Raw genomic sequence first — 25,470 nt, 5'->3', positions numbered from 1 at the left:
TTGTGCAGAAATGTTCACAGCAGGTTTATTCATCGTGGTCAACAATTAAAAACAGTCCAAATGGGTTACTAAATTATGGTACATCCATACACTGAAATACTACTCAGCCATACAAAGGGATATGTGCTAATACATGCAACAATATGCATGAATTTCAAAGACTTTATCTGGAGCAAGACAAGACATAGACACATACACACAGTGTGGAATTTTGTCAAATTGTCTGGAAAAGAAATCTGACCTCCAGTGACAGAAGGCAGGTCCGAGGTTGCAGGGGGTGGGGGAGATACTGATCACACAGAGGCAGGAGGGATGATGTGAATGGTCTCCCTTGGTCAAGGTGGTGGTTCACAGGTGTGCACACCTGTCAAAACTCATCAAATGTGCACTTACTGTGAATGCACTTTATTGTATGTAAATTACACCTCAATGAAGTTGATTTAAAAAAAAATCAATTCCTCAGAAAATCCTTTTGTGACCATGCCCCTCTCAAAGGCTTCCCAAGCTGTATTTTCTTCCGCTGTGTTTCTCTGAGTCTATGTTTTTGTTGGTTTCCTGCCAACGGCCTCCAGACAGGGGCGCCAAGAGGCCCCCGAAACCATCCCTCTGAGGCTGAGCACCAGGCCTGCACACCCAGGGGCCCCACAGGAGGGGGCGGGCCTGGGGCTGGCACCCACCGCGCCACCGGGCTACAGCTCCGTGGACCTGACGACCTCGGGGCCAGCCCACGCCAGGCCTCGGCCCCTCCCTGGGAAGTTGAGTCTCTGCAGCTCCTCCGAGATCTCCACGAAGCTCTTGCCTCTGGTCTCAGGGAGGAAGAGGCCCGAGTACACGGCCGCGCAGATGCAGACACAGAGGAAAGGCACATAGATGAAGTGGGACAAGCCCTCCTGGGGGTTGAAAGAGACCCCAGGCCTGCTGTGGCCCCTGGAGCCCCCGCCGCACGGGAGGCTCCAGCACAGGCCCCGGCGAGGGCCTCCACCCTCTTGGCTAAGGTGACCCCATTCCCTTCAGGCTCACACTCCCCGGATGGATGGAGCCTCCCTGGGGGGGCGGTTCTCACGCAGACAGGGACAAAACAAAGGCAGGCCCCCCGGGGGGGCAGGGGCAGGCAGGCCTACCATGATGAAGGGGAACGCCAGCCCCACCAGGAACAGCATGGTCCACATGAGCGCCCCGCAGACCATGTAGGCAGCAGGCCGGGCCATCTGGTCAAACAGCTCCGTGGCCAGGATCCCGGTCACCCCGGCTGGAAGGGGGAGTGGGGACGTGGGGGCTGCCAGTCAGGGCTCCCTGGCCTGCCTCCCCCCACCTTGCCCCTGGACAAGAAAGTGGGCCCCCCCAGCCCTCCTCCAGCCACAGGGAGTGTGGGGGGGGTGAGGATTAGGGTTAGGCATGCCCACCCATCCTTCACCCAGACACCCCTGGTCCTTCAGCCAGGCCCAGAGGAGGGAGGCCCCAGGGCCCCAACTCACCAGGGCCAATGCCAAAGCTGAGGATGGAGGCAAAGACGCAGGCCATGGCCAGGTAGGGCATCCAGGAGAAGGAGCCCTGCTGGCAGGGGGAGGGGTGAAGGGAAAGTGGGGGGGCCCAGCCCCCCCCTCCCGCCCAAAGGGCCCAGCTACCTGAAGGCACAGGGCCACCGTGAAGACGCTCCCCCAGCAGGTCATTAGGCCGTAGCCCCCCGTCAGCAGCACCCGCCGGCCTGCCCTCTCAATCACCAGGCACTGCGAAGGGAAGGAGCCCTGGCTGACTCACCGCTGCAGCCCAGGGCAAGGTCCCCTAGGCCACGGGCCGCAGTGGGCAGGGGCATCAGGCAGAAGCTGGGGAGGAGGGTGGGCGCGGTTTAGCACTTCGTGGATTAGGACATTAATAATTTCGCAGAGGGCCTCGGTCACTCAACCCCCATTCAGTTTCTCCATCTCAAAATGGTGGTGTGAACACCGGAAAACAGTAGGTGCTCAATAAGTGCTCGCTCACTCCCTGCGTTTTAACAAAGTGACCTGAAGTGGAAGTGCCTTAGCTTGGAGACCTGTGGTGCCTGGAGCATTAGCACCCCGAGGGTGTGCAGCCCGACAATCTGCACCCCGAACGTGAGCACCCCGACGGTCTGCACCCCAAGGTGAACACCCCGCGGGGCGGCATCCCCAAGGTGAGCATCCCGAGGGTCTGCCGCAGGGCTAGGCGCTGGGGGTCAGCCCCCAGCAGACTCACGCTGAGCAGCGTCGCCAGCAGCTCGCAGCCCCCGGTCCCGATGGCCACGTACTGGATCTTGTCCTGCGAGATCCCCGCCTGGCTGAACACGGCCAAAGCGTAGGCGTACATCTGCGGGGAGAGCGGCCGCTGCGCGCTGGCTCCCGCCACGCCCGGCCGCAGCTGCCCCAGCTGCCCGCCTTCCCCGCCCGCCCTCACTCCCCGGGCCCGCGCGGCCGGCTCACCGCGTCGTTCCCGCACAGCTCCATAGCTCCGCCCAGAACCACCAGGCTGGCCACCTGCCGCCGCAGCGCGCGCTCCCGGAACAGCTCCCATGGGCGTCGCGCGCGCCCGCCCCGGCAGACGGCGCGCTCCTGCTCCAGCTCCGCCAGCTCCCCGGCCAGGTCCGCGGGGCCCCGCAGCCGCTGCAGCGCTGGGGAGGGGAAGGGGAGGATGGGAAAGGGGGAGGATAGGGGGAGGGGAGGGGATGGAGGGGAGGGGGAGGGGAGGGGGAGGGAAGGGGGAGGGGCGGGGGGAGGAGGAGGAGCAGGGGCAGAGGGCACTGGGCTGAGTCCCTAGCCTCTCGGTGGCCCCCATAGTGAGCTCCCCACACCCAGCTCCTATCTCCCTCCCAGGGCCCCGGGTTCTGGCTGGGGTGACCTTCCCAGCCAGGTCACTTCACAGCCCCATGGACCAGAAAGGCTTTAAGAACTCCGGAGGTCTGCGGGTGCCTCACACCGGGCAGTTGTGGCAGGTCGCCACTACCGCCCCGGCTCTCCGGGGGTCCCCATGCCCACGCCACCCCTGGGGTTGCAGGATTTGGCAGCTGCTCATTGGAGGGACTGATGCTGAAGTTGAAACTCCAAAACTTTGGCCACCTCATGCGAAGAGTTGACTCATTGGAAAAGACCCTGATGTTGGGAGGGATTGGGGGCAGGAGGAGAACAGGACGACAGAGGATGAGATGGCTGGATGGCATCTCTGACTCGATGGACATGAATTTGAGTAATCTCCAGGAGTTGTGATGGCCAGGGAGGCCTGGCATGCTGCGATTCATGGGGTCGCAAAGAGTTGGACACGACTGAGCGACTGAACTGAACTGAACCCACTAAGTGGGCGTGTGCATGCTGCCCCTTGGCTCTGCCCTGTGACTTGCTCTGGCCCGCAGGATTAGCCCATCTAGGACCGTCATAGATCAGCCGATGCCCCGCTGACCCTCGAGTGTGACCAAGATGAGCAAAACCTCCAGCAAAAGCAGGCTGGACTGGCTAGCCCCCGCTGACCCTGGCACCCTGGGCCAGCCCGGCTGAAATCAGCAGGGTCATGTAGCCCAGCCCAACAAGAGGAGGCCACCGTAAAGGATTGCTGTTTTAAGCCGGAGGTTTGGGGATTGTTCCTTGGGCATCCTTACTGTGGCCTTGGCTAGCAGGTGAGACCACCAGCCTAGCTGGCATTGGGCCCTTGAGCCCTTGCTTGGGGTTTCATCATCTTGCCTGTGGCTCTTTCTTCACACCCCCATGGGGCTTCTTGGATGGCAGGGGCTGGGTCTGCCTCCTGCTGCCCTGCCACTCAGGACAGCCCCTGGAAGCATGGAAGGGACGGATGGAGCCTGAAACGAGGGCGCAGAGAGAGCAACGGCTTTTCCCACATGAGAAAGGGACCCGCGTGCCCTGACCACATGTGCCCCATGGTCAAGGGTGGTCCGGGGACCCAGGCCAGAGGCTCACCTGCCTGACAGGCTGCGGGGTCTCCACAGTCAATGAGCAGGTAGCGTGGGCTTTCGGGGAGCAGGGGCAGGGAGGCCAGCTGGAGCGCCCCGGGCACCAGGCAGCTGGCCAGCAGCAGGGGCCAGGCCTGCGGACCACCCAGGAGCTCCCTGGGGAGAAAGGAGAGGCTGGGCCAGCGCCGCCTGGCCAGAGCCCTGTTCCCTCCCGCCCCCAAGGGCAGCGTCTGCGTTCCCCTGTGCCTCCTCCTAGCCAGCTCTGGGTCGCACACCCAGCTAGGGATGCACGGCAGGGCAGGGCCGTGGCCTCCCCTTATCCCTGGCGACTCCTCTCTCCAGGGCTCTCCCCAGGGCAGCAGGTTCTGCCCTCGCCTCTCTTTTCTGAGACAAACAGTACACGCTCCCGTTCAAAGCCCAAGCCTGCCCCCTGTCCTCTGTCCAGACTTGTCCCTGCTGCCTGGTCCTTCGGGGCTGGAAGAGGCTGACGGACACCCCGCTGGCCAGAAGCCCATGGACGGCTTTCAACGCCTTCATCCAAGGAAGCCACGTCTGAATCTACTTGGCAGTGGGGGGAAGTTCAGGCTGCCCTCTCACCATTCAGCGTGCGTGGGGGGGGCGTGTACCTGAGTCCGACCACCTGACCCATCACGAGCCCCAGGGCGGTGAAGATGGCGGAGGTCATGGCGACAGCCCCTCGGAGCTCCTTGGGGGCGCTCTCCCCAAGGTACATGGGCTGGACGTTCATGCTTACACCTGGCCATGCAGGGCGATGGTCAGCCACAGGACGGGCTCCCCCACCCCTGACCCCCACCCCGTCGGCACCCCAGGTTCCCATCCACGGGCCCCCAGGGCTGCTCCCTCAGCCTGAGTGCTCTGGGGGGCTTCCCTGCCCCCCCAAACCCCGCCGTCAGGCAGGCAGGACTCCAGTCCTGCCCCAGGAGTCCTGGGAGAGAAGCCCTGGTCACTCTTGGGGAGTGGGAGGGGCGGGAGGGAGCCGGCGCCCATCAGCTGCAGGCTGTCCCCCTCCCACCTGCCCCAGAGAGGCACCTGGCAACCTGTGGGGCGCCCCCCCTGCGCACCCCAGAGGGCAGCAGCTGGCAGTGCCGGGGCACCTTCATCTGCCCAGGCACACGGCTGCAGTGCTCCTGCAGCCCCTCCCTGAGCTCGGATCAGGAAACAGGTCCTCCACAAGGTCCCGCCTCTGAGCAGGGGGAGCTGAGGGGAACGGGGTTGCGCTGATGGCCAGACATTCTCAGAGGTACACTGAGGTAGGGGTGCCAGGGACTCGGGGCACAAAGGCACCGTCTGACCTGGCCCCTCCATCCCTGAGCGTGGGCGACTGTTACTGACCTGCTTCGTGGCGAAGCTGACGGTGTGTGACTCCTGAGATCAGGCCGTAAGCCTCCCTGGGCCTCGCTCCTCGCAGGCACGCGCACGCGCGCACACACACACACACACGCATGCACACACACACACAGGCTCTCTGCCGCCCATCACCTCCCCTGCAGGAAGCCAGCCGCCACGCTGTGCGGACACTCCGCAGCCCTGCTGGGAGACCCGCGCAGGCTGGGGAGCACGGCCCCCGGAGACAGCACACAAGGGCGACAGCATCTCAGCAGCAGGCCCACCAGCCACGGCCAAACCTCAGCTGACCACAGCCCCACCTGGCACATTACAGCCTCCCGAGCGGCCCCTAGCCAGGACCCCCCGGCTAAGACACTCTGGTTCCTCACCCATAGGAACCGTGAGTGAATCAGCATTGCTGGCTTTAAGCCATTGAATTGTGGAGCGCTTTGTGTCACAGGAATAGACACCTAATAAAGACATTGGAACCCGGCTGTATAGACAGTAGGCCGTCAAGGGAACTGATGGTGGCGCCCCTAAAAGCCCAGGTGGACACGCTCAAAATTCTGCTCCACCCCCAACCCCTGCAGGAGCCTGAGGTCCCTGGCAGGCTCCTCGGCTTCTGTAGGGATGACCAGAGATCTCCTCCTACATGCCTCTACACTTTGACCACCAGGAAGCTCGCGACTTAGCCTTCTCGGGATGTTTGTCCTCCCAGCCCTGTAGAGCGTTTCCATTTTCTCTAGATCCACTTTAAGTGTCTAGTTATATGAGCCTTTTAAGATAAATCATGACTAAATCATTCTGAAAAAAAAAAAACCAACGGTGAGCACGCCTGGAAAAGAAATCAGTGAATGAAAGGAATAAGGGGCAACGGGAAGGAAAGGGCCCCACGCCCACCCCGTACCTGCGCTGATGCCCACGAGCAGTCTTCCCAGCATGATCATCTCGAAGGAGCCTGCTCTGCGGCTGAAGCCAAACAGGCCCGCGGCGGCCAGCACGAAGATGTTGTTCACCAGCAGGGACTTCTTCCTTGGGGAAGCAGAACCAGGCGAGGCCGGCTCAGGTTCAGGGCCAAGGATGACCCCCCCACCCCCAGGACCTTCCCTGCAGACGCGGCCAGCCCTGATCACGCCCCTGTGTGTGTGTGTGTGTGGAGTGTGAGCTGCCTGCACAGAAGTGATACTGGCCGCTGCAGCTGGGGTCGCCCATGGGATACCCCACCCTCAGCCCCAGTGGGTGCATGCTAAGTCGCTTCAGTCACGTCCTACTCTGCGACCCCGTGGACTGTAGCCCACCAGGCTCCTCTGTCCATGGGGTTCTTCAGGCCAGAATACTGGAGTGGGTTGCCATGCCCTCCTCCAGGGGATCTTCCCGACCTAGGGACCGAATCCTGGTCTTCTGCACTGCAGGCAGATTCTTCACCATCTGAGCCACCGGGGAAGCCCCCTATCCCCGGTATACCCCCAGATTACTGTCCTTTCTGCCTCTACCAGAGCTTGAACGGACAGAAGTCATATTTTATGGGTTTATCCCTACAGACTGAGCACCACTCTCCTCAAAGTCCGTTGAAAAGCCAAGTGCCTAATATCTTATTTTTCAGACCAAATGAAACCCTCAGACCAAAGGAAAGGAGGAGAAGCCAAGTAACCTCCTATGTCCTCCATTCATTACAGTCACCAGGACACCTGGATGCCCCTGCCCAGCTGGCTCAGCGGGACAGACTGGGAAACTGGGGAGGGGGCACTGGGTCCGTCGGTGGCTCCTCCCACACGAGATGTTGGCTCTAGGCTCCTGACACTGCGCTCGGAGGCGCCATCCTGAGGTCACCAGGAGAGCTCACAGGAGATCCTGCAGCTCAGGTCCTGATGGGGAAATGGGCCAGAGGCGGCTTGTAATTTAAAAAAAAAAAAAAAAAAAGGATGGAAAAATCTCAGATGGCTTCTTTCCAGTTTGGAGGCAGCTTGTCCCACGGTGAGTGTCATCATCTGGGTGATCTGCAAACCCGGGTCCTGTGAGGGGAGTGTTTTCTATTCGGTCCAGACCAACTGCCAGATGCTCTGCCCTTTGACCCTCTAGACTGGGGAGACTGTAGTGCTCAAAGTGCCTCCAGAGAATCAGAATGCAAGACTTCGGACTTTTAAGCAAAGCCACAACTTCAGTGAATTATTATCTTCTTAACCTGAAATAACTCCTGACTGGTCGCTATGCCTTGGTAGAGGAGAAACATCAGACTGGGGTGTCTGGCTGCCGTTTTAGCCAACTGAGTCCCGGCTTTCTGTCACTTGCAGGTGACACTTCTGTCAAACACCCGAACACGACGTCCTGTGCACCCCCGCCTCTGACAGCGGAGGTTACCTCAGTGATGCCAGGCGAGAGCGCACGGCGCCCGGCGTCATCTCAGGGGCCTCGTGCAGGAGCTGACCTCAGAGGGTGGAGCCTGCTAAAGGACCCACGCCAGCAGGACTGCCGCACCCACTCCGGCGCAAAGACTGGGGTCGCCCCGGTGGGCAAAGAGCGGCAGCCCGTGCAAGTACTGAGCCGATACCGTCTGGGAGACTGGAGCATGGACGTCGGCGAGGCGGGCAGCAGCGTGAGCGGCTCCAAGACCCCGGAGCAGACCCCACACCCTGTGTTCCCAAGGCTCGGGGGTCCTGTGCTCCGAGCTAGGTTCACCCGCTAGCTTCTTCCCCTCGGTCTGGCTGTACTCTTTCTTCTGCTCTCTCCCCGTGAGAAGTCCTGAGGGCAGTTAAGTTCACCATCGGCGTGTAGACGGCAGGATATGGAGAGGTGAACCGCAGACTGACCGCCTCATGGAAACCCCGTGTGCGGGCAGGTCAGCTTGGTTGTGTCGGCGCTGGTGGCTGTGGCGAGGCAGTGCCCTGGGCGGGCTCAGGGCGGGACTGGGTACCGTGAAGGGGGCACACGAGGGGAGCCGAAGATCCAGGAGAACGGTGCTGACGCGTGCTGGGCGGCCAGCCAAGGGGGCATGGTGGGAGTCCGGCCTGCCGTCTCTCCCGCTGACTCGGCCCAGCACTCTGAGGCCGAGTGCAGATGCTGGAGTCGCAGTGTGCCCGGAGCTGATGTGCTCAAGGTGACCTTCCCGACCCCCCAGGAGAGCCCAGGCTGCAGGCCTCGGCCCGCTGCCCCAGGCCCGCCCCAGGCCGGCTTCCAAGCACCTCCTTCGTCCGGTGAGCTGCCTCAGGGCGCTCCGCGCTCTCACAGCTTTCCATTCCTCAGTCAGAGTCTGTCTCCGGCTTGCGACCCAAGAACTGCCTCAGGTGGATACAAAGGGGGGCCTCGGGGAGAAAGCACCTGTTCACGGTCACGTCTAGTCAAAGCCACGGTCTTTCCAGCAGTCATGTATGGACGTGAGAGCTGGACCATGAAGAAAGCTGAGCACAGAATTGACGCTTTTGAACTGTGGTATTGGAGAAGACTATTGAGAGTCCCTTGGACTGCAAGGAGATCCAGCCAGTCCATCCTAAAGGCAATCAGTCCTGAATATACATGGGAAGGACTGATGCTGAAGCTGAAACTCCAATACTTTGGCCACCTGATGCGAAGAGCTGACTCATTGGAAAAGACCCTGATGCTGGGAAAGACTGAAGGCGGGAGGAGAAGGGGACGACAGAGGGTGAGATGGCTGGATGGCATCACCGACTGGATGGACGTGAGTTTGAGCGGGCTCCGGGACTGGTGATGGACGGGGAGGCCTGGCTGAGCGGGTGCTGGGCTGCGCTGTGTTGTGCTGTCAGCCGTGGGTGCTTCCTCCCTCCCGGCGCGGTCTCTTCCCTCCACCACGTCCCCGGGGAATGTGGGGTTCTCGGTGACGTGGCAGGCAGAGCCAGCGGCCGGTGCAGAGCTGACCGGGGCCAGGGCCTGCTGGGTGTCCTGCCCCCACCCCTCAGCCCGTGGGCTGGGGTGCCCCTCGTCGAGAGGCCCTCGGGGGTCCATGGGAAGCACTCACCTTCCCAGCGTGACGGCCAGGGGCCCAGCGAGCAGCGCTCCCAGGAGGCCCCCGAGGGGATACAGGGACACGATGAGGGACCACACGAGCAGGACCAGGTGGTCGGGCAGCGGCTGGCCGGTTCGCATCTGCCACGTCTCATTGGTGAATTGCTGAATGTGCTGTGGACACAGATGCCGGTCAGAAACCCCCCACCCTGGGGTGGGGGCTCCCCACAACAGGCCTTCTCCCCCAGGCCCCGCCTCCACAGGGCAGGCAGCCTCCCCAGCCACCCTGCCCGCTGTGGGGGGGACAGAACTCCCCTGAGTGCGGGGCGCTGTGCCGTTTTGGTCATAGTGTGTTCTGGAGCTCACAGCTGGCCTGTGTCTATGTCGTCCCTCCGAGCCCAGGATCAGCCCCGTCTCTCCCCCAGCCCCACCTGGGCCACATCAGTGGGCTCCCCAGCTTTCTGATCAACTTGGCCGTCGGTGAGCATCAGCAGGGTATCAGAGGAGGCCAGAGGGGCGTTTGTTCCCCGGGCTCCATCCCTGGACAGGAAGTGAGTCTGCTGACAGTTGTTCTCTTGCACCCGAACCCTAACCCTGAAGGGACAGGAGGGCCCCAGTTCCGTCCTGGGACCTGTTTTTCCTGCAGCCCCAGCTATGTGACGGGACACGTGACCTTCTCAGTCAGGTGGGTCAGAGGCGGCTTCTATCACTGGGCTGAGAGATGCCGCCTTTCCACGGGCACTTGCTGAGCATGGGCACAGGCCCAGCGAGCTTGCTAGGGACTCAGAGACGATGGGACCCCGAGCAGGGGCCAGCAGGAGGCTGAGCCCAGGTGGGAGCTTGCTGAAGGAAGGCTCCAGGCAGGTGATGGCATATGGGTGGCTCTTGAGGGGCTTCTGCAGGAGGGGCGGGGAGGGCTTGGCCCACTGGGGGGTCTGTGTTTAACTGCTCTGGGCACGGAGTTGGAAGAATCAAGGTGGGAGACAGGTGGACAGGTTCGGACCCCAGGAGGCCTTGGGCTTCAGGTAGATGTGTGTGTGTGTGTGTGTTTATTAGTTTCTCAGTCATGTCTGACTCTTTGCGACCACGTGGACCATAGCCCACCAGGCTCCTGTGTCCATGGAATTCTCCAACTAAGAAGACTGGAGTGTGTTGACATTCCCCTCTCCGGGAGATCTTCCTGACTCAGGGATTGAACCTGGGTCTCCCGTAGCGCAGACAGATTCTTTATCATCTGAACCCCCAAGGAATGCCTACAGGCACTGGGAGTCACAGGTTTCTGAGCAGGGCAGTGGTTTGATCAGACTTGACAGTACCTACAGGGGAGAGACTGAGGGCGGGGAGGCCAGTGGGGAGGCTGGGCAAGCCATCCAGGCAGGAAAGATGGGTCTGAACTGGGATCATGGCAGAGACCCAAGGAGAAATGGCTGGAAGCCAGAGACAGTCAGGAAGGACTTGGTGCTTTTCCAGGAGAGAGGGCAGACTCAGGGTGGACCCCTGCCACTGGGGGGACGGGAGCAGTCGTCTGCTGACATCAGAGACATAGGAGCATGTGTGAGTTTCAGGAGAGAGGGCAGAGATGGATTTGAACTCGCAAGGCCTGGGGAACAGCCCAGTGGAGGTGGAGGTGTGGGAGGAAGCTCCACCAAGCGGATGGCGGCCTGTAGATGCGATGTGGGCCGCTGTTGACACTGGGATGGTAACAGTGGGCATGCAGGGTACGTACCAAGGTCGGGGCATTGATAATGGAGAGGTTGTAGCCAAACTGGAAAGTTCCACCAATGCCAGCTGCACAGATGGTCAGGAGCAGGACCCTGCCCTGGACCTGGGGAGAGAGGAGAGGACCCAGTGACTCACGGCAGCCTCCACCCCCGTCCCGCGGGGCTGGAGCCCACCAGTCCCATATGGCGACCTGTCTGAAGCTGGCGGTGGTGACGCCCCCACTTTGCAGATGAAGAAAACGGAGGCAGAGAGGAAGTGCCTGGGTCACAGCCTGGGGCAGGGGGCAGAGGCCCCCCCCTCACCTTCTGCTCTGAGCCCGGGATCCCGCCGCCCCTTGGCCCTGACCGCATTTTCCTGAGATGGACAGCCATTCCCGGCCCCCAGCTCCTTGCCCAGCTGCCCCCCGGGCGTGCCTGCTGTGGCTCCGGGGACCACACCCTGAGCTGGGGCCCCAGGGGAGTGAAGCTCTGCCTCTGGCAGACCAGGTAAGCTGCGCTCAGGGCAGCCGTCTCCACAGACGGGCTGGGTGCCCCCCTCTGTTAAGAGAAGGGGCCACGTGGACCTACACGTGTGGGGACCTGGGAGGCACCTTGAGCCGCCGAGAGCAGCCGCAGCCCTGCTGATGCTGATGGCGGCCTCCAGGCTGGGGGGCAGCCGGGCGCACACACCTGGTACAACAGGAGGGCAGCGTCCCGTCCTAGAGCAGCATCCCTAGACAGGCGGGGGCTCCCCAAGGCACCCCCAGGAGGCCCAGCCCCCTGGTGCCCCGTTGTTAGGTTGCTAAGTTTTCCTAGGGATTCACCATCTATTTAGGGTTTGCCTCTTACATATATATTTTTTTAAGATTTTTTTCCACACTTTTTAAAATTTATTTTTAATTGGAGAATAATTACCTTACAATGTTGTGTTGGCTTCACGAATCAGCTCTAAGTATAAATATATCCTCTCCCTCTTGAGTCTCCCTCCCACCCCCCCACTTAAAGATTTTTTTGATGTGGGTCATTTCTTCAAAGTATTATTACATTTATTACAATATTGCTTCTGTTTTACGTTTTGGTTTTTTTTGGCTGAGAGGTATGTGGGATCTCAGCTCCCAGGACCAGGGATCAAACCAGCACCTCCTGCATTGGGAAGTGAGGTCTTAACCACTGGACCATCAGGGAAGTCCCCGTCTTGCCATTTTTATTACAAAATAGTATGCTCAGTAAGTGGCTTCCCTGGTGGCACAGCGGGAAAGAATCCACACGTACTGCAGGAGATGCAGAAGACCTGGGTTTGATCCCTGGGTCAGGAAGATGCCCTGGAGGAGGGCATGGCAACCCACTCCAGTATTCCGGCCTGGAGAGTCCCATGGACAGAGGGGCCTGGTGAGCCAGAGTCCATGGGGTTGCACAGAGTCAGATACAACTGAAGCAAGTTAGCATGCACACACACACACACATACACACACTCACTCATTAAATCTTTTGAAAGCTCAGTACACACTGAAGCTTCTCCACTCGCAAAGAGCAGTGACCTGCTTCCCTCAGATATTTCACGAGACACTCACAAAGTAGTTAACTATACAAAAATTGGATTGTTGATCTTTTCCCAGTAACTCTATACTACCTTTCTTGTTCTGGAAAATTGTCCCCCAGGTATAAAGTACTGTGTCATATTTATTACTTTTTTTAATACTTAAATGCAAGTTTCATAGCAGAAGGATGTTTGGCTCAGGACTTTGTGAAAAATTTCCAGAACCTGAGGCTACTTACTCATTCATCCGATGAATACCCAGTGCCTGACCCAGCCAGGAACTGAGCTGGGGGGCAGATATGGGGGCCGGGTGGGGATGGAGGGGTGGAAACAGACCTGCTTTCACTGGATGGTGAGAAACTGGGCTGAGGTGGGGAGGCGGGGGAAAGGGTTCCCAGGGCAGGACCCTGCCAAAGATGTTGCCATCAGTCTGCGGGCAGGTTTGTACCGGGCACCCTGGCTGGCCGCCAGGCTAAGTGACTTCCTCCCAAGCAGGGTGGGAACCCAGGAGTCCAGTCTCACTGGAGTCAGGCAGAAGCTCCCTGCTGGGCCGCCTGCCGGTGAGAGGCCCACTGGGGGCGCAGATCCGCAGGACACAGCAAGTCCCCCAGTGAGAACTCGGCCCTTGGGCAGGGAGGAGGCTGGCGGGTCTCCAAGGCAGCATAAATTACTGAATTCCCTGAGACTGTGCATGGAGACGGCCTAGGCCTGGGGCGACTGGCCGTGGACAGCCTTCAAACATTAACTATGGTGGGGAGGAGTCATTCAGTGAGTAAAGATGGCTTGCCTCCCCACTCTGGGCAATGAATCCACGGCTCTAGGTGCCGAGGATACAGCAGTGAACCAAAGAGACGAAATCCGGGATCTGATGGAACCTTCCTTCCAGCGGGGGAATGACAGGCAGTAATAAATGAACAAGGAAAATATGTAGGGTGTTAGCTGGGGCATGAGTTTGAGTAAGCTCCGGGAGTTGGTGACGGACAGGGAGGCCTGGCGTGCTGAGATTCACGGGGTCGCAAAGACGCGTCTGAGCGACTGAACTGAACTGCATTGAGCTGGTGCAGACACACACACACACAGAGAGAAGGGGAAGGGGAGGGGGCGGGGTCTGGGGCGTGGTCAGGGAAGACGCCCGCAGTCGGGGGCGGGGGGTGGGGGGCGTCCCGCACGTGGTCCCACACGAGGACCAAGGAGACGAGGGGAGGCGCCGTGCAGGCGTCTGAAGGAGCTCCCCTGGTGGGGAAACCCCCCGTGGTGGGGTTGTGGTCCGTGTGAACGTGCTCTTCCGGATGCCTGGCTCCCTGGGTGAAGCAGGAGGTGACTGGAGACGGAGTTCAGGGGGAGCGTGGAGTAGATGAAGGTGGGAGACAGGCCCCGGACCGGACGAGGAGCGGGTGCAGTGGCCAGGGGCTCCCGCGTCTAGGGGCGCTGTCCGGCTCGCACGAGAACCTAAGGGATGCTGGTGGGGGACAGGTCCAGCACCCTGCGCCCCAGCCAGAGTTTCGGCCGAAGCGGACCCGAGGGGATGGCGAGGCGCTTGTGCCGTGGGCGTTTGCGAAGGCTGGAGGCAAGGCGCACCTTAACGCGCGCGCAGGCGCATAGGGCGTGAGGGGTGGGGGGCCCGCTAGCGGGTCTCCAGGGTCCGAGGCGGTATCCGGGATGAGACGGCTCGCGCGCATCCTCCATCCCCCGGTTTCTGCAGCTCCGAGGGCCAGCCCGGGCCCACCTCTGCAGACCGGAAGGGAGCTCCGATCCGGGGACTTCTTGCCCAACAAACAGCCTGCCTCCGCCGCCCGCACCCCCCCCCCCCCACCCGCGCAAGTCTTGGCTGGCGGCTCTGATCAGCGCGCTCGGGACTCGCCCGAAATCCCAGCCCTGGTTCGCCGAGCCCTGCCCCGCTGCGGCCTCCGGACCGACTCTCTGCCGGTCCCTGCCGCGCCCTTCTGTGGACCTCCGCCGCGGCCCCTTCCGGCCCCTCTTCGGGGCCGCCTCTCACCTCCATCTGGCGCCCCCGCCCTCTGCCAGGTTCCGGGAGACCCCTGTCCCTGGGAGGGCCCCGTCCCCGGGAGGTCTCCGTCCCAGGGCACTCTGAGGCCGAGCCCTTGATTCTAGGCGGACATCCCCACGCTCCTCCAGCCCAGGTGTCCCCGTGCCCTTTCCACGGAGGAGGGGCAGGATTCGGAGGGACGAAAGGCCGACCCACCAGTCTCCGGAGCGCTCTCATCTGTCCGTCTCCGGCAGAGCCGCGGACTAGGAACCCGGATGGGAGAGCGGGTCTCGGGTTGCAGCCCAGGCATGCATTGTGTGCGAAGCCGCTCTGGCCCCGGAAACAAGATGAGTCCAGTCCAGCGGACTTTGTCAGGTGAGCAACTACCGGGTCCGCTGGGCCGGATTAATCTTTCATTTCTTAGGGCTTCCCAGGTCCTGCTTGGATCCAGGAGGTCGATTAAGGTCAAACCTAAACCAGACCTGCCAAATAGGCTATTTGTGGTCATGGAGACATAGACCGGAAAGCCACCCCAGGAGGTCATCTGAGCGAAGATGTGAGGGGACATACTCCGCAAGGGATGATGCAGCAGTTCTCTTGCTCCTGCTTGGGTTTCATTTGCGTTGCTCTGAACTTGTGAAGCGTCATGCATTTTTAAGGAAAAATACACAAGATAAAATATTAGCAATTGCTAAGTGCTCGCCTTTCTGCATCTCTTGAGACGATCCACTGCTGTAATAGCACTCGCTCCGACTCCCTACCCCCCACCGCCAGATGCCACCTGGACACCTCGCTGGAGTCAGCTCCCCCACCCCCTCAGTGTGTGGGCTCCCCAGACACTAATTATTACCCTTGAGCAAGGAACCTTGAGGTTTCTCTTCGGCAAGCATTAACGGTGAGTTTAACCTTCAGCATGTGAAACCCAAGGGTGTGAGTGCTGGTGGCCGCGCTGCTGATGACGAATCCTCTCAACGCCCCACACGGGGTGGCTTCAGCCTCCCTTACGGAGGAGTCCCTGAGACTCCACAAGGGGGCGCCCGCATCCTGTACCCCATCTGGCGCCCCCGCCAGATGTGCTGGAAGTCCGGGCTGGGCTGTCAGATCTCAAGTGCGGTGCAGCAGACCCTGCGGGATGGGGCGGCCAAACCACGCCCAAGTTGGGGGAGCGTGGACAGCCGCCTCCCCCGCGGGCCTTCCCGCGTGGATTCCCACCCACTGTCGGTTTCCCGGGTGGGAAGGCGGAGAAGGCAGCAGGGGAGGAGGGGCGGCCTGCCCATGGCCACCGTGCTCAGGACCTCCACGCCCGCGGCCAGCGTGGGTGGTGGCGCCCCTTCCCAGCCCTGGGAGCCAGGCACGCTCGCTTCTACACGCCAGAGCCTCTTATTCTGCAGACTGGGAAACAGAACCAGAGCGGCGGGGAGGGCGGAGGCCGGGGAGGCCCGCGCCCAGCATTCAGCGGGAGGCGGGAGCAGCAACGGCTCGCACCGCAGGCCATCAATACCGCAAAGCCGGCTGGAGGGCTCCACCAGGTCCTTGCCCCAAAAAGCCACTGGCTACTTCTAGCCCCGCAGAAGCGGCAGGGCCGCCTGGTCGATCCAAGCCCGTTTCCCCAGATGAGGTCTCCATCACTACCCGGGCTCGGAGACGTCCCCAGAGATGTGGCCTCCAGACTCGCGGGTGACCCGTCCAGACTGCCCCCGGGCGCGAGCTCCCAGAGACCCACCCACGCCGCAGAGACCCTCTCCCGCCGCGAGGGGCCGACAAAGCCCATGCTGCCAGCGTCGGCACGGCGGGACCTTCTGGGGCTCCGTGGCGTAGACAAAGAGGCTTGAGCCGGCGCCCCGCCAGGTGCCGGGCCCTCCAGTGGGAGCTGACCCCGTGGCTCCTGGCTGAGTCTGGGCATCCCCGGTTCCGTGAGCCCCGGGTGATTTCACTTCCTCTGTCCTGCTCACCTAGCCTGCGCCTCGCCGGTGAGCCAGGGCCTTGGAGGGGGCTTGGAATGTCTGCTCCCCAGCCCACCCTGCCTCTGCCTCGCTGCCTGCCTTCCCTCTCTGATCTGTGAGGTCATGGGACAGGAGTCTCCGTAGAGGCCTAAGGCCTGGAGCCAGGGCCCAGGCTGGACCCCAGAAGCCCTGATCTGCCCTTCAGCCTGTCAGCGGGACGCCCATCTTCGGGTGGAGTGGTAGCTGGGTCCCTACCACTCCTGATCACCGATGGGCCGAATGGATTTGACCTAACTGCCCCTTCTCTGACCTCAGTGTCCTTCTTGGTCAGCGGTGCTTTCCAGAAAGGGCTCAAGAGCCGTTCCAGGCTGCTTGAAGTCCCCTCCTCCTTGTAGCCTTCCCACTTGGGCTGGTATCTTTACTCCACTCCAGCAGCCTCCATAGGGGGCACTGGGCGGAGCTCAGAGGCCAGCTGACCTTGGCCACCAGGCTGCCAAGGTGGGGAGTGAGCCACCGCCAAGCTCAGCACGCCGGTGACGGGCCTGGTTGTGGTGGATCCCAATGGAGCCCCTGCAATCCCAGCACTTACTTCCTGTCTCCCAGCCTCTGTCTGCTCACCTGTGAAATGGGGACATCATAATAACTGACCTGCCCCCTGCACAGGTGCTGTGTCCTCAGGCCCCACATGTGTCTACTGACTGCCTGCACCCAGCATCCTGAGGGCAGGTACCCCCCCCCCTTTATCTCCAGACACGCCTGGCCCACCTGTGGACCTGGCCAAGTGTGGAGGGCACAGCCTGGGGGCAGCCCCTGCAGGCTCTACCCCAAGACCCAGCTCTGCCCTCCTCGCCCTCTCCTCCCCTCACCTGCCCCCCTCCCCCCTCCCCCTCCTCCTAACGAACTGGCATCCACTCCAGTTCTGGGTCACGTTTCCAACTTAACAATTCAGAAGACAGAAAGAAAGAAAAACCTCAAGCAACCACCGGGTGAGCAGCCCCTCCTGGCCACCCTTTGACACTTGAAGACTGAGCAGTGGAGCCGATTGTGATTGCTGACCAGAGTCTTAAAGCCGTCTTAATCAGAAGGAAAGAATGTCCTCGTGGCTGGCTGTTCTAAAAATACAGCTGTGCCCACATCTGGAGGCAAAGGGTGGTGGGGGGCGGTGGGGATGGCGGTTAGACCAGCGTCTGGAGGGCTGACACCCGCATTCCTTGCTGGGGGAGGCCCCCTCCCAGCAGGGCCCATGGAGCGGGGGAGAGGGGAGAACACCAAAGCAACCAGTCCCCTGTGGCCAGGCCACCTGGACAGGTCTGGGACAGAGCTGAACAGGGAGCCTACCCCTTCCTGGGCCCATCCCCCCGCTTCCCCAGGCCTTCCCCACACCCTAGCCTGTTTCCCCTGGGGCCTGGTTAACTGGGCTCCTCTCTCACCAGCCCCTGCTTCTGACCAGGGAGGGGATTTTGTCCGGCTTTGATATGAAGTGCTATTTATTACCTTTAACGAACTTGTCGCTTGTTTTGTTTATCCGTATTCTAAGCAAACGAGGTACTTTCGTACCTAATCTTAGATCTGTAATTTTGCATTTTTTTTTTTTTTAAAGAGGCCCCGATACCTCACACAAGCGGAGGGCGGGCGAGGCTGGGAGAAAGTCTTGAGTAAACTGGCAGCAGGGCTTGGGATGGTGTTTCCAGGGCCCTGAGGGCACAGGGTTCCTGCCCACGCACCCACCTGGGGCTCCCTCTCCCGGGTGTGGGAGCAGGGCTGTCGGGGCGGGGGGGGGGGGACAAGCCAGGAAGGAGGTGTGGTGCCCCGGGCCTCTCTGAGCGCTGAGTCACTGGTTCTGGGCGAAGGCTCCCAGAGTGGTGGCCCTGGCCTTCCAGGTCACTGCCAGACCACAGGCCGGAACTGCCTGATGACCTGGCCAGCCGGCAATGGCTAAGGAAGGCTATGGGACAGCATGGCCTTAGGTTTCAAGTGGACCGGATCCCACGTGCAGCCCAGCGGGCGGGGGCAGGGAGGGCAGACCCACGCAGGGACACACGTGTCTCCATGAACTTGCATCCCCAGCCCTGCCACTTGGCCGACTTGGCCAAGCAGATAATCTTCCAAAACACGGCCCCGCAGCCACACTGAGCCCGAAAATAGCCCAGGCGGAGGAGGGGGAGGCCCCGCCAGCCGGTCTGGGTGCCAGCTGGAGGCGGCTCTGCCGATCGGGCGGTGGCCACGGTGGCGAGCGGGAACGAGGGGCAGTTGTCAAGGGTTGTGACAGCTGTGCACTGAGGGTCAGGCTGGCCCGGCAGCTGGGAGAGACTGCTTCGTCCAGCCAACCAAGGGCCGGGCGGGGAGCCCCAGGCCCCACTGCTCAGCCAGGGAGCAGGCTGGGTGCAGAGCCGCTTGTCAGGATTCCATGACAGGAGCCCAGAGGCGGCAGGGCAGCTTAGTCTTTGAACTGGACCTGGCCCTCCCCGTCTCAGCTCCCTCACCGGGCCAGGCGCTTACTGAGGTCTGTGCCTCCTGCCTCCTGGACCCTTCCACTGTCTCTGTCTAGCGCCTGGCACTGCAGGCTGTGGCCATCTTCTCCTCTGACCCCCGGCTTCCTTCAGAGAGCCAGCTGCCATCTGACCCCACCTCACTGAGGGTCCTCACTGCCCGCGGAACGGAGACCACAGCCTGCAGTGCCCGGTGGGCCAGCCTCTCAGCACGTGCAGCCCCGCTCCCCCCCTCCCCCGCCTCTGTTCCTCCAGCTGCCCCAGGACCTTTGCACGAGCTGTCTATCCTCCTCCTCCATCTTGATGGCCCCCCTGCCTTCCCCAGCCCACTTGGAGACCCTCAAATTCCTGGAAGGTCGATTCTACTACCAGGCTCAGAAGGCCAGACCCCAGTCGCCCCATCTGCTGGGCAGGCCTGATGCAGCTCACCTGGACTGTGTGTCCTTCTTACCCTCTGGCCACGAGCAGCTGCTGCCGAGTGAGTTCCGGAATCAATGCTAAAAATATCCCATGACCCAGACAGGAAGGGCCACCGGGGACGCAGCTGCTCCTGGGGGCGCGGGCTGGAGCTGAGGTGAGGCCCACCCACAGCAGTGGGGGTGGGGGGAAGGCCTTGTGAGGGCGCCCCATGTCATCCACAGGAAGACACTGCGCCCTCAGCACTCACCGTGTTTCTGCTTCAGGCCTGTGCTGCCTTCGGAATAAAATAACATTTAAAAATTGAGTGCACGAGGCCCTAACAGAAGGTAGGTGAGCTCTGATCTCTTCAGGGAGGCTTCCTGGAGTGGGGGGCATTTCCAGCGCCCTCCCTCTCTCTCTCTTAACAGAACACTGAGGCTGGTAGGGAAGGAAGTGAGTGAACGGAGTCAGATCTGGGCTGTCCCAGGAAAGAAAAGCTGACTTAGGGGTGGGGGGAGGGCTGGAGGGTTCCCTGTGTGGGGGGGAGCGGGCAGGGATGACCCCAGGTTTTGGGGTTGTCTCTCCTGATGTGAGAGCCCTGAGAGGAAGGTGGGCTCCGTGGGCAGGCAGAGGGTGCTGTCCCGCCTGTAGGACAGGGGAGGAAGGGGTCCTCTGGGGGTCTCCAGACCTGGACACCCCGCTGTCCTTACTCTGCAGCAGGCAGGGGCCCCAGGCCAGCAAGGGACCACAGGCCCCTCCTGCCACAGTCCTCAGCCCAGGAGAGAGGAGGCGGCCCTGTTGCTCAGGACAGACAGACGCAGTAAAAGCTGTCAGCACCCAGCGCACCACCTTCCTGGGGCAGTCTGGCTCCCGGGAACGTGTGGAGCCTGGGGCGTCTTTCTGTAATGAACTGTCTGGAGGTGCCAGGGGTGGGAGCCACGGACCTGGTGCCTCCAGAGCGGCCAGTCCTGGGCCTGACGCTGGACGGGAAAGCCCGGACTCATGGTGATGGCGCGCCCCAGGCCCTGCTCTGCCTCCTACTGGGCCTGAGTCCCCACCTGGGGACTCCCCAGGCTCTCCGGGAGAGGACCCTCCGGGCAGGACGGAAGATCTGCAGTAGAATCTGTGCTTCCCTGGCATGTCCTGCCCCCCATCTGGGGCTCCCAGGAGTGTGCCTCCTCAGCCCCAAACCAGGCTCCTGCCTGATCGACCCCGTCGAAGGGGAGAGACAGACCCTCTATCCCATGACGGCCCCTCCATTACCCCCGACCTGACCCCAGCAGAGGGCCTGCAGGCTGGAATGCCTCCCTCCCCTTCCCCCCACACACAGGAAACCCGACCCCTCTCCCGGCTCCTTGAAGCCTGGCAGGCACCTGCCGGGGTGTCTGAGGCCCTGGATCCCTGGCCTGCAGCCGCACCTCCAGCTGGGTGGGCTCTGCTCCTCCGGGTTCACCTCCAGCCTGACGTAGGTCTGCTCAGCTGCAAAACGGAGGCTGCCTGAGGGAGGGATTTTTCAGCCTGCTCCCACCACCCAGGCTCTCAACACCTTGATCCAACTCCTGCTGTATCAGACCAACCTCTCCTCAGGCCTGAACCAAATGCACCCCCCTTCATCCAGGCCTCTTCCTCCCTGCCCCCCTTCCCAAGTGGACTACCAAGAGCACTCCCCAGGAACTCCTCTTAGCCCTGCCATGATCCACTGGAGACAACCGTCTTGGCTGCTTGGGGACTCAGGGCCCCGCCCAGGGCTTCCCTCACCTGTCACACTAGAGACGGAGCTTGAGCTCCCGTTTGGTAAGCGGGCACTTCCTCTCCCTCGTGGCCACTGTTACCCAGGGCCCTCGGCGCGGCTGCGCGTCTCAGAGCCTTCTCAGGCCACGTGTCCCAGGGCCTCCTGCCGCTCGGCCCTGCAGCCCTGTCCCGGCTCTGCCGCAGCCTCCCTGCTTGTCCACATTCTCTCTCTAACTCATGAAGATCGAGCTGGCCGGGCCTGGCCTTGAGCCTCGGGCATCTCATGCGGGCCCAAGGCTACAAAGTCCACTGGTCTACTGAAGACTGGTACCCACACTTGAGCCGCCTGCCTGGCCTCTCTGCCACTTGGATTTTTCCATGCGGATGTCACATAGATCCCCCAGACTCAGTGAGGCCAGAACAGGATGTTCCATCTTCCTGCCCTTCCCCCAAGCGTTCTCCAGCTCAGGAAAAGTTCACTGCCTTCCATCTCCTCTATAGCTCAGTCCCTGAAGTCACCCTTGACTCCTGTCTCACAGCTCCGTCTAGTCTGCTGGCAAAACCCACATCCTGGCCCTCCTGGTCCTCCAGATTTGGCCCTGCCCAAGCCACCAGCATCCCTGGCATCCTCCGCCTGCCCCCAGATCCCTCTGGCCGTCTGCTCTCCTCACAGCAGCCACAGGCATCTTTTTAAAGTGACAATCAAGCATCGCTTCTTCACACAGCCTTCCCAGATCATCCCATCTGGCAGGGGGCCTGCTACCCATCACGTCCATCAGTGCGCTGTCCTGCAAACACTAGTTCTCAGTTAGCATAAGCCCGGACACCACCCTACCCCCCCCCCCCCCCCCCCCCGCGAGCTACACTAGGAGAGACAGCATTTTTTGTCGGCCACCGGGTCTCCAAGCATCCAGAATAGTGTCTGGCACACAGTCCATGCTCAGTAAACTATGGGCTGTGTTCAACGTCCCCAGTCTGCCCCTCCTCTGGCGGCCCTCGTTGGGGCTTCCCAAAGGAACAGGCAGTTTCAGCGGGGTATGGGCTTGCAGGGAGATTTGGACACGCAGCCGCCGAGGTCTCCTTTGCTGCTCTGCTTCTCAGAGAGGACAGCCTGTGACACCAGCCAGCCCAGGTGGGTTGGCTGAGCAGGGCGGTCCAACTCCGGGCTCCGCCCCGCCCATGCCCCGCCCATACCCCACCGACGCTGCGTGGGTGGAGGCCAGGAAGCCGCGGGACCTGCGGTGGGGGGCCGGGGCGGGGGGAGGCGGCGGGATCGGGGTGGGGGGCCGGGCGGGAGGCTGCGAGGCCGCACCCCTCCGTCTCTCGGGGCGGGCGGACCCGTCTAACAAGTGCTCATAGCCTCGCTCGCAGGGTGGGCCTAAGGCCTCAGTTCCTCATTGGCCACACCTTCTCCCGCGCCGCCGCCGCGGGCACCACAACACGCGCCACGTGCTCCAGCGTGGGGCCTGCTCATTGGCCCCCGAGTCACGCCCCACCCACGCCCCCGTCCCGCCTCCGACCCTCCGCTCTCTCTTCCTATTGGCTATCTTCCCCAGGGCCCCGCCCTCCAGCCGCCGGCGCGCTCCACCGCAGATGCGGATTGGCTGAAGGCGGTTGGGCGGGGCTTGGAGGCGGGTTAAGAGAGCTCGGCAGCGGGACCAAGAGTGCCTGGGAAGCGTCCATGGCGTGGCAGGGGCTGGCGACCGAGTTCCTGCAGGTGCCGGCGGTGACGCGGACCTACACCGCGGCCTGCATCCTCACCACTGCCGCCGTGGTGAGCCGGAAGGGCGGTTTGGGGAGCGCTGCCGTGGTTACCGCCTCCGGGGGTTGCCAAGGTTACGAATGGACCTCCCCCCAGCTCCCCCGGGGTGCGTGGGTCGGGGGGCAGTTTCTAAGATTCCCCCGGTTCCGCAGCAGCTGGAACTCCTCAGTCCCTTCCAGCTCTACTTCAACCCGCACCTCGTGTTCCGGAAGTTCCAGGTGAGGCCGCCCCGCCCCTTGCACCTGCTGGCCCAACCCCTCCCGCCCAGCGTTGGCCTGACCGCCCCCCACCCCGCCGCACCCCACGCAGGTCTGGAGGCTCATCACCAGCTTCCTCTTCTTCGGGCCCCTGGGATTCAGCTTCTTCTTCAACATGCTCTTCGTGTATCCTGCGCCGTGGTGGAGGCGGGAGCGGGGGCAGGGTGGATACTGGGAGGGAGGCAGCGGGCCCGGGGAAGCTGAGCCCCTCCAAGTGGCACGCTTCCTATACCAAAGCCGCAGGTTCCGCTACTGCCGCATGCTGGAGGAGGGTTCCTTCCGCGGCCGCACGGCCGACTTCGTCTTCATGTTTCTCTTCGGGGGCCTCCTGATGACTGTATCCTTCCCGGGCTCGGGGACCTGTGGGTCCGGGCCCTTGTCGGCCCTGGGGCCCTGCTTGAGCGCTGGCTGCAGAGGGAAAGAGTTGTGCCCCGGAGCTGAGCGTGCATCACGTGCTCAGCTCCAGGTGCCCCCGTCAAACTCCAGGGCTACACCCAAAATACCACAGGGCAGTGTGCCCAGGGGCTGAGTCCTGAATGCAGGTAGCCAGGAGGATCTAGGCCTGGGCTCAGGAGCTGGGGTGAGGTGGAGAGGTGGGGCGGATCAGGGGGCCCCTGGAGGCCATGGTTTGGCCTTAGATTGGGAAGTGAAACCAGCCAGCTTGAGGGTTCCAGGGGTTTAGGTAGTCAGAGGGGCCCTGGGCAGGCCATGAGACCTTGACTCTGGCCCAGCTGCTGGGGCTCCTGGGTAGCCTCTTCTTCCTGGGCCAGGCCCTCACGGCCATGCTGGTGTACGTGTGGAGCCGCCGCAGCCCTGGGGTGAGGGTCAACTTCTTCGGCCTCCTCACTTTCCAGGCGCCCTTCCTGCCCTGGGCGCTCATGGGCTTCTCAATGCTGCTGGGCAACTCCATCCTGGTGGACTTACTGGGTGAGTCTGCTGTTCAGGGAGCCTGCCCCAAGCTGGGTGTGCTGGGCCAGAGCCCTGGTCCTCTCCCTGTCCCCCACCCCCTCTTACTCCCTCCTGGCGCCCCCATCCTTCCAGCCCCTCCAACAAGCCAGCCTATCAGTTTTACTTCTTCGAGCCTGACCGATTCGCTGACGCTTGTATGGGGCCTGACCCGGTGGGGATGGGTGGCTTAGGGTGCCTGCTTCACGGCTCCAGTTCCCCTGGTGTCCTCAGGGCTGACCTCCTCCCAGGTTCTGCCCGCTTCTGGGCCAAGCCTGGCCCCACGCTGGGCCGGTCGGCCGTACAGGGTATCGGACACCCATGCTCTGGGGGCTTCAGAGCTGTGGAGGGTGGCCTCGGCATTGGCAGCTCTCCCACAGGGATCGCAGTGGGCCACGTTTACTACTTCCTGGAGGACGTCTTCCCCAACCAGCCTGGAGGCAAGAGGCTGCTGCTGACCCCCAGCTTCCTGTGAGTGGGGGTCACAGGGGGCTTCCTGTGAGCCTTCCCCACCCCCCTCCCCAGATGGCTCTCCACCCCGTTGGGGGTACCCTACTGGCTGCAGCTCAGCATGGGCCCCTCCCCACAGGAAGCTGCTACTGGATGCCCCAGAGGAGGACCCCAATTACCGGCCCCTCCCCGAGGAGCAGCCAGGACCCCTGCAGCAGTGAGGATGACCTCACCCAGGGCCGGGTCCACCCCCACCCCAACCCTGGCCTGCAACTCAGCTCCCTGTCCTGGAGGCTGGGCCCGGGCCTAGGGCTCCTGCCCTGAATAAACAAGTGACCTGCAGCCTGTTGCCCACAGCACTGGCTCTCCTGCTGCGGCCAGCCTCTCCATGCGGGGCAGGTGCTGCTGGCCGAGAGCCAGGGCCAAGCCTGACCTGCTCTCCGACCCAGCACAGGTGGCACGGCCGGAGGCCCAGAGAGGGTCCAGAACCTGCCCAGTGACCAGCACAGCTCTGAGCTCAGAGGGCAGCCCTGCCCTCTGTGAGGTTCTCATCCTCACACTGTCTGCCTTAATTCAGCTTCCAGTGATGGGGGGGGGGCAGCGGTGTCAATCTCGGGGGCGGGGCCGGGGCCGGGATGCTGGGTCGTGGGAGCCCTCCATTGACACCTCCTTAGGGCCCTCCTGTCCCAAACTAGCAACCCCCAAGGGGACCTCTACCTCATTTCCCAGCCAGGCCGCTGAAGGATGGGCCAGGTGCAGAAGAGGGCCAGGCCCTTTCTGTGACCCTGAAGCCTCAAGTGTCACGTTTGCAGAGTCCAGTGGCTGAGGCAGAGGCCTCTGGGGAGCTACGCCCCTGCCATCTGCAGCGGAGGCCCACGGGAGCCTCACCTGGCCCCTGGCTCATGGGCATCAGAGGACCAGTCCACACGGTGGTTTATTCCTGGGTCCGAAGCAGCACCAGCCACCGCCGGCTGTCACGTTCACACATGATAAAAGTACTTGCTATGGAGTCTGACCTTAATGTTGCTGTGAAACCTCTGGCCCAGCCGTGGG

The 25,470-nt window shown here is 62.2% G+C and overlaps 2 protein-coding genes and 2 long non-coding RNA genes across 22 annotated transcripts; 3 read left to right on the top strand and 1 right to left on the bottom strand.

Annotated features, from left to right (window-relative positions):
* On the bottom strand, positions 1-17,217 carry SLC2A11 (solute carrier family 2 member 11). Of its 16 annotated transcripts, none has more exons than XM_070475635.1 (13): positions 15,292-17,209; positions 14,451-15,074; positions 10,944-11,042; positions 9,231-9,391; positions 6,168-6,292; positions 4,540-4,669; positions 3,921-4,069; positions 2,439-2,626; positions 2,215-2,325; positions 1,626-1,727; positions 1,476-1,554; positions 1,122-1,249; positions 1-801 (listed from the first exon to the last, which is right to left on the bottom strand). In XM_070475635.1, the coding sequence occupies exons 2-13, from the start codon at positions 14,676-14,678 to the stop codon at positions 490-492; spliced, it is 1,812 nt and encodes a 603-aa protein (XP_070331736.1). In that variant the 5' UTR covers positions 14,679-15,074; positions 15,292-17,209; the 3' UTR covers positions 1-489. The 16 variants fall into 16 exon arrangements, with proteins under 16 accessions (XP_070331736.1, XP_070331742.1, XP_070331735.1 ...); XM_070475641.1 differs by having other exon boundaries at positions 15,012-15,074; XM_070475634.1 differs by having other exon boundaries at positions 14,451-17,209.
* Positions 2,514-11,978, top strand: LOC139037846 (uncharacterized). Its single transcript, XR_011490778.1, has 2 exons — positions 2,514-2,597; positions 2,829-11,978. It is a non-coding gene; the product is annotated as an uncharacterized lncRNA (long non-coding RNA).
* On the top strand, positions 17,218-19,597 carry LOC139037845 (uncharacterized). The gene is made up of 2 exons (XR_011490777.1): positions 17,218-19,351; positions 19,557-19,597. It is a non-coding gene; the product is annotated as an uncharacterized lncRNA (long non-coding RNA).
* Positions 19,598-21,882: 2,285 nt separating this feature from the next.
* On the top strand, positions 21,883-25,426 carry DERL3 (derlin 3). Of its 4 annotated transcripts, none has more exons than XM_020907351.2 (8): positions 21,937-22,135; positions 22,560-22,777; positions 22,921-22,983; positions 23,075-23,148; positions 23,266-23,359; positions 23,754-23,949; positions 24,348-24,438; positions 24,557-25,426. In XM_020907351.2, the coding sequence occupies exons 1-8, from the start codon at positions 21,940-21,942 to the stop codon at positions 24,636-24,638; spliced, it is 1,014 nt and encodes a 337-aa protein (XP_020763010.2). In that variant the 5' UTR covers positions 21,937-21,939; the 3' UTR covers positions 24,639-25,426. The 4 variants fall into 4 exon arrangements, with proteins under 4 accessions (XP_070331756.1, XP_070331755.1, XP_020763010.2 ...); XM_020907350.2 differs by having other exon boundaries at positions 21,941-22,135; positions 22,918-22,983; XM_070475654.1 differs by lacking the exon at positions 24,557-25,426 and having other exon boundaries at positions 21,932-22,135; positions 22,918-22,983; positions 24,348-24,442.
* Positions 25,427-25,470: the final 44 nt, after the last annotated feature.

The sequence above is a fragment of the Odocoileus virginianus genome, chromosome 12, assembly GCF_023699985.2.
Source record: "Odocoileus virginianus isolate 20LAN1187 ecotype Illinois chromosome 12, Ovbor_1.2, whole genome shotgun sequence".
NCBI classification, from domain to species: Eukaryota; Metazoa; Chordata; class Mammalia; order Artiodactyla; family Cervidae; genus Odocoileus; species Odocoileus virginianus.
This window is presented reverse-complemented; position numbering and strand designations above follow the sequence as displayed.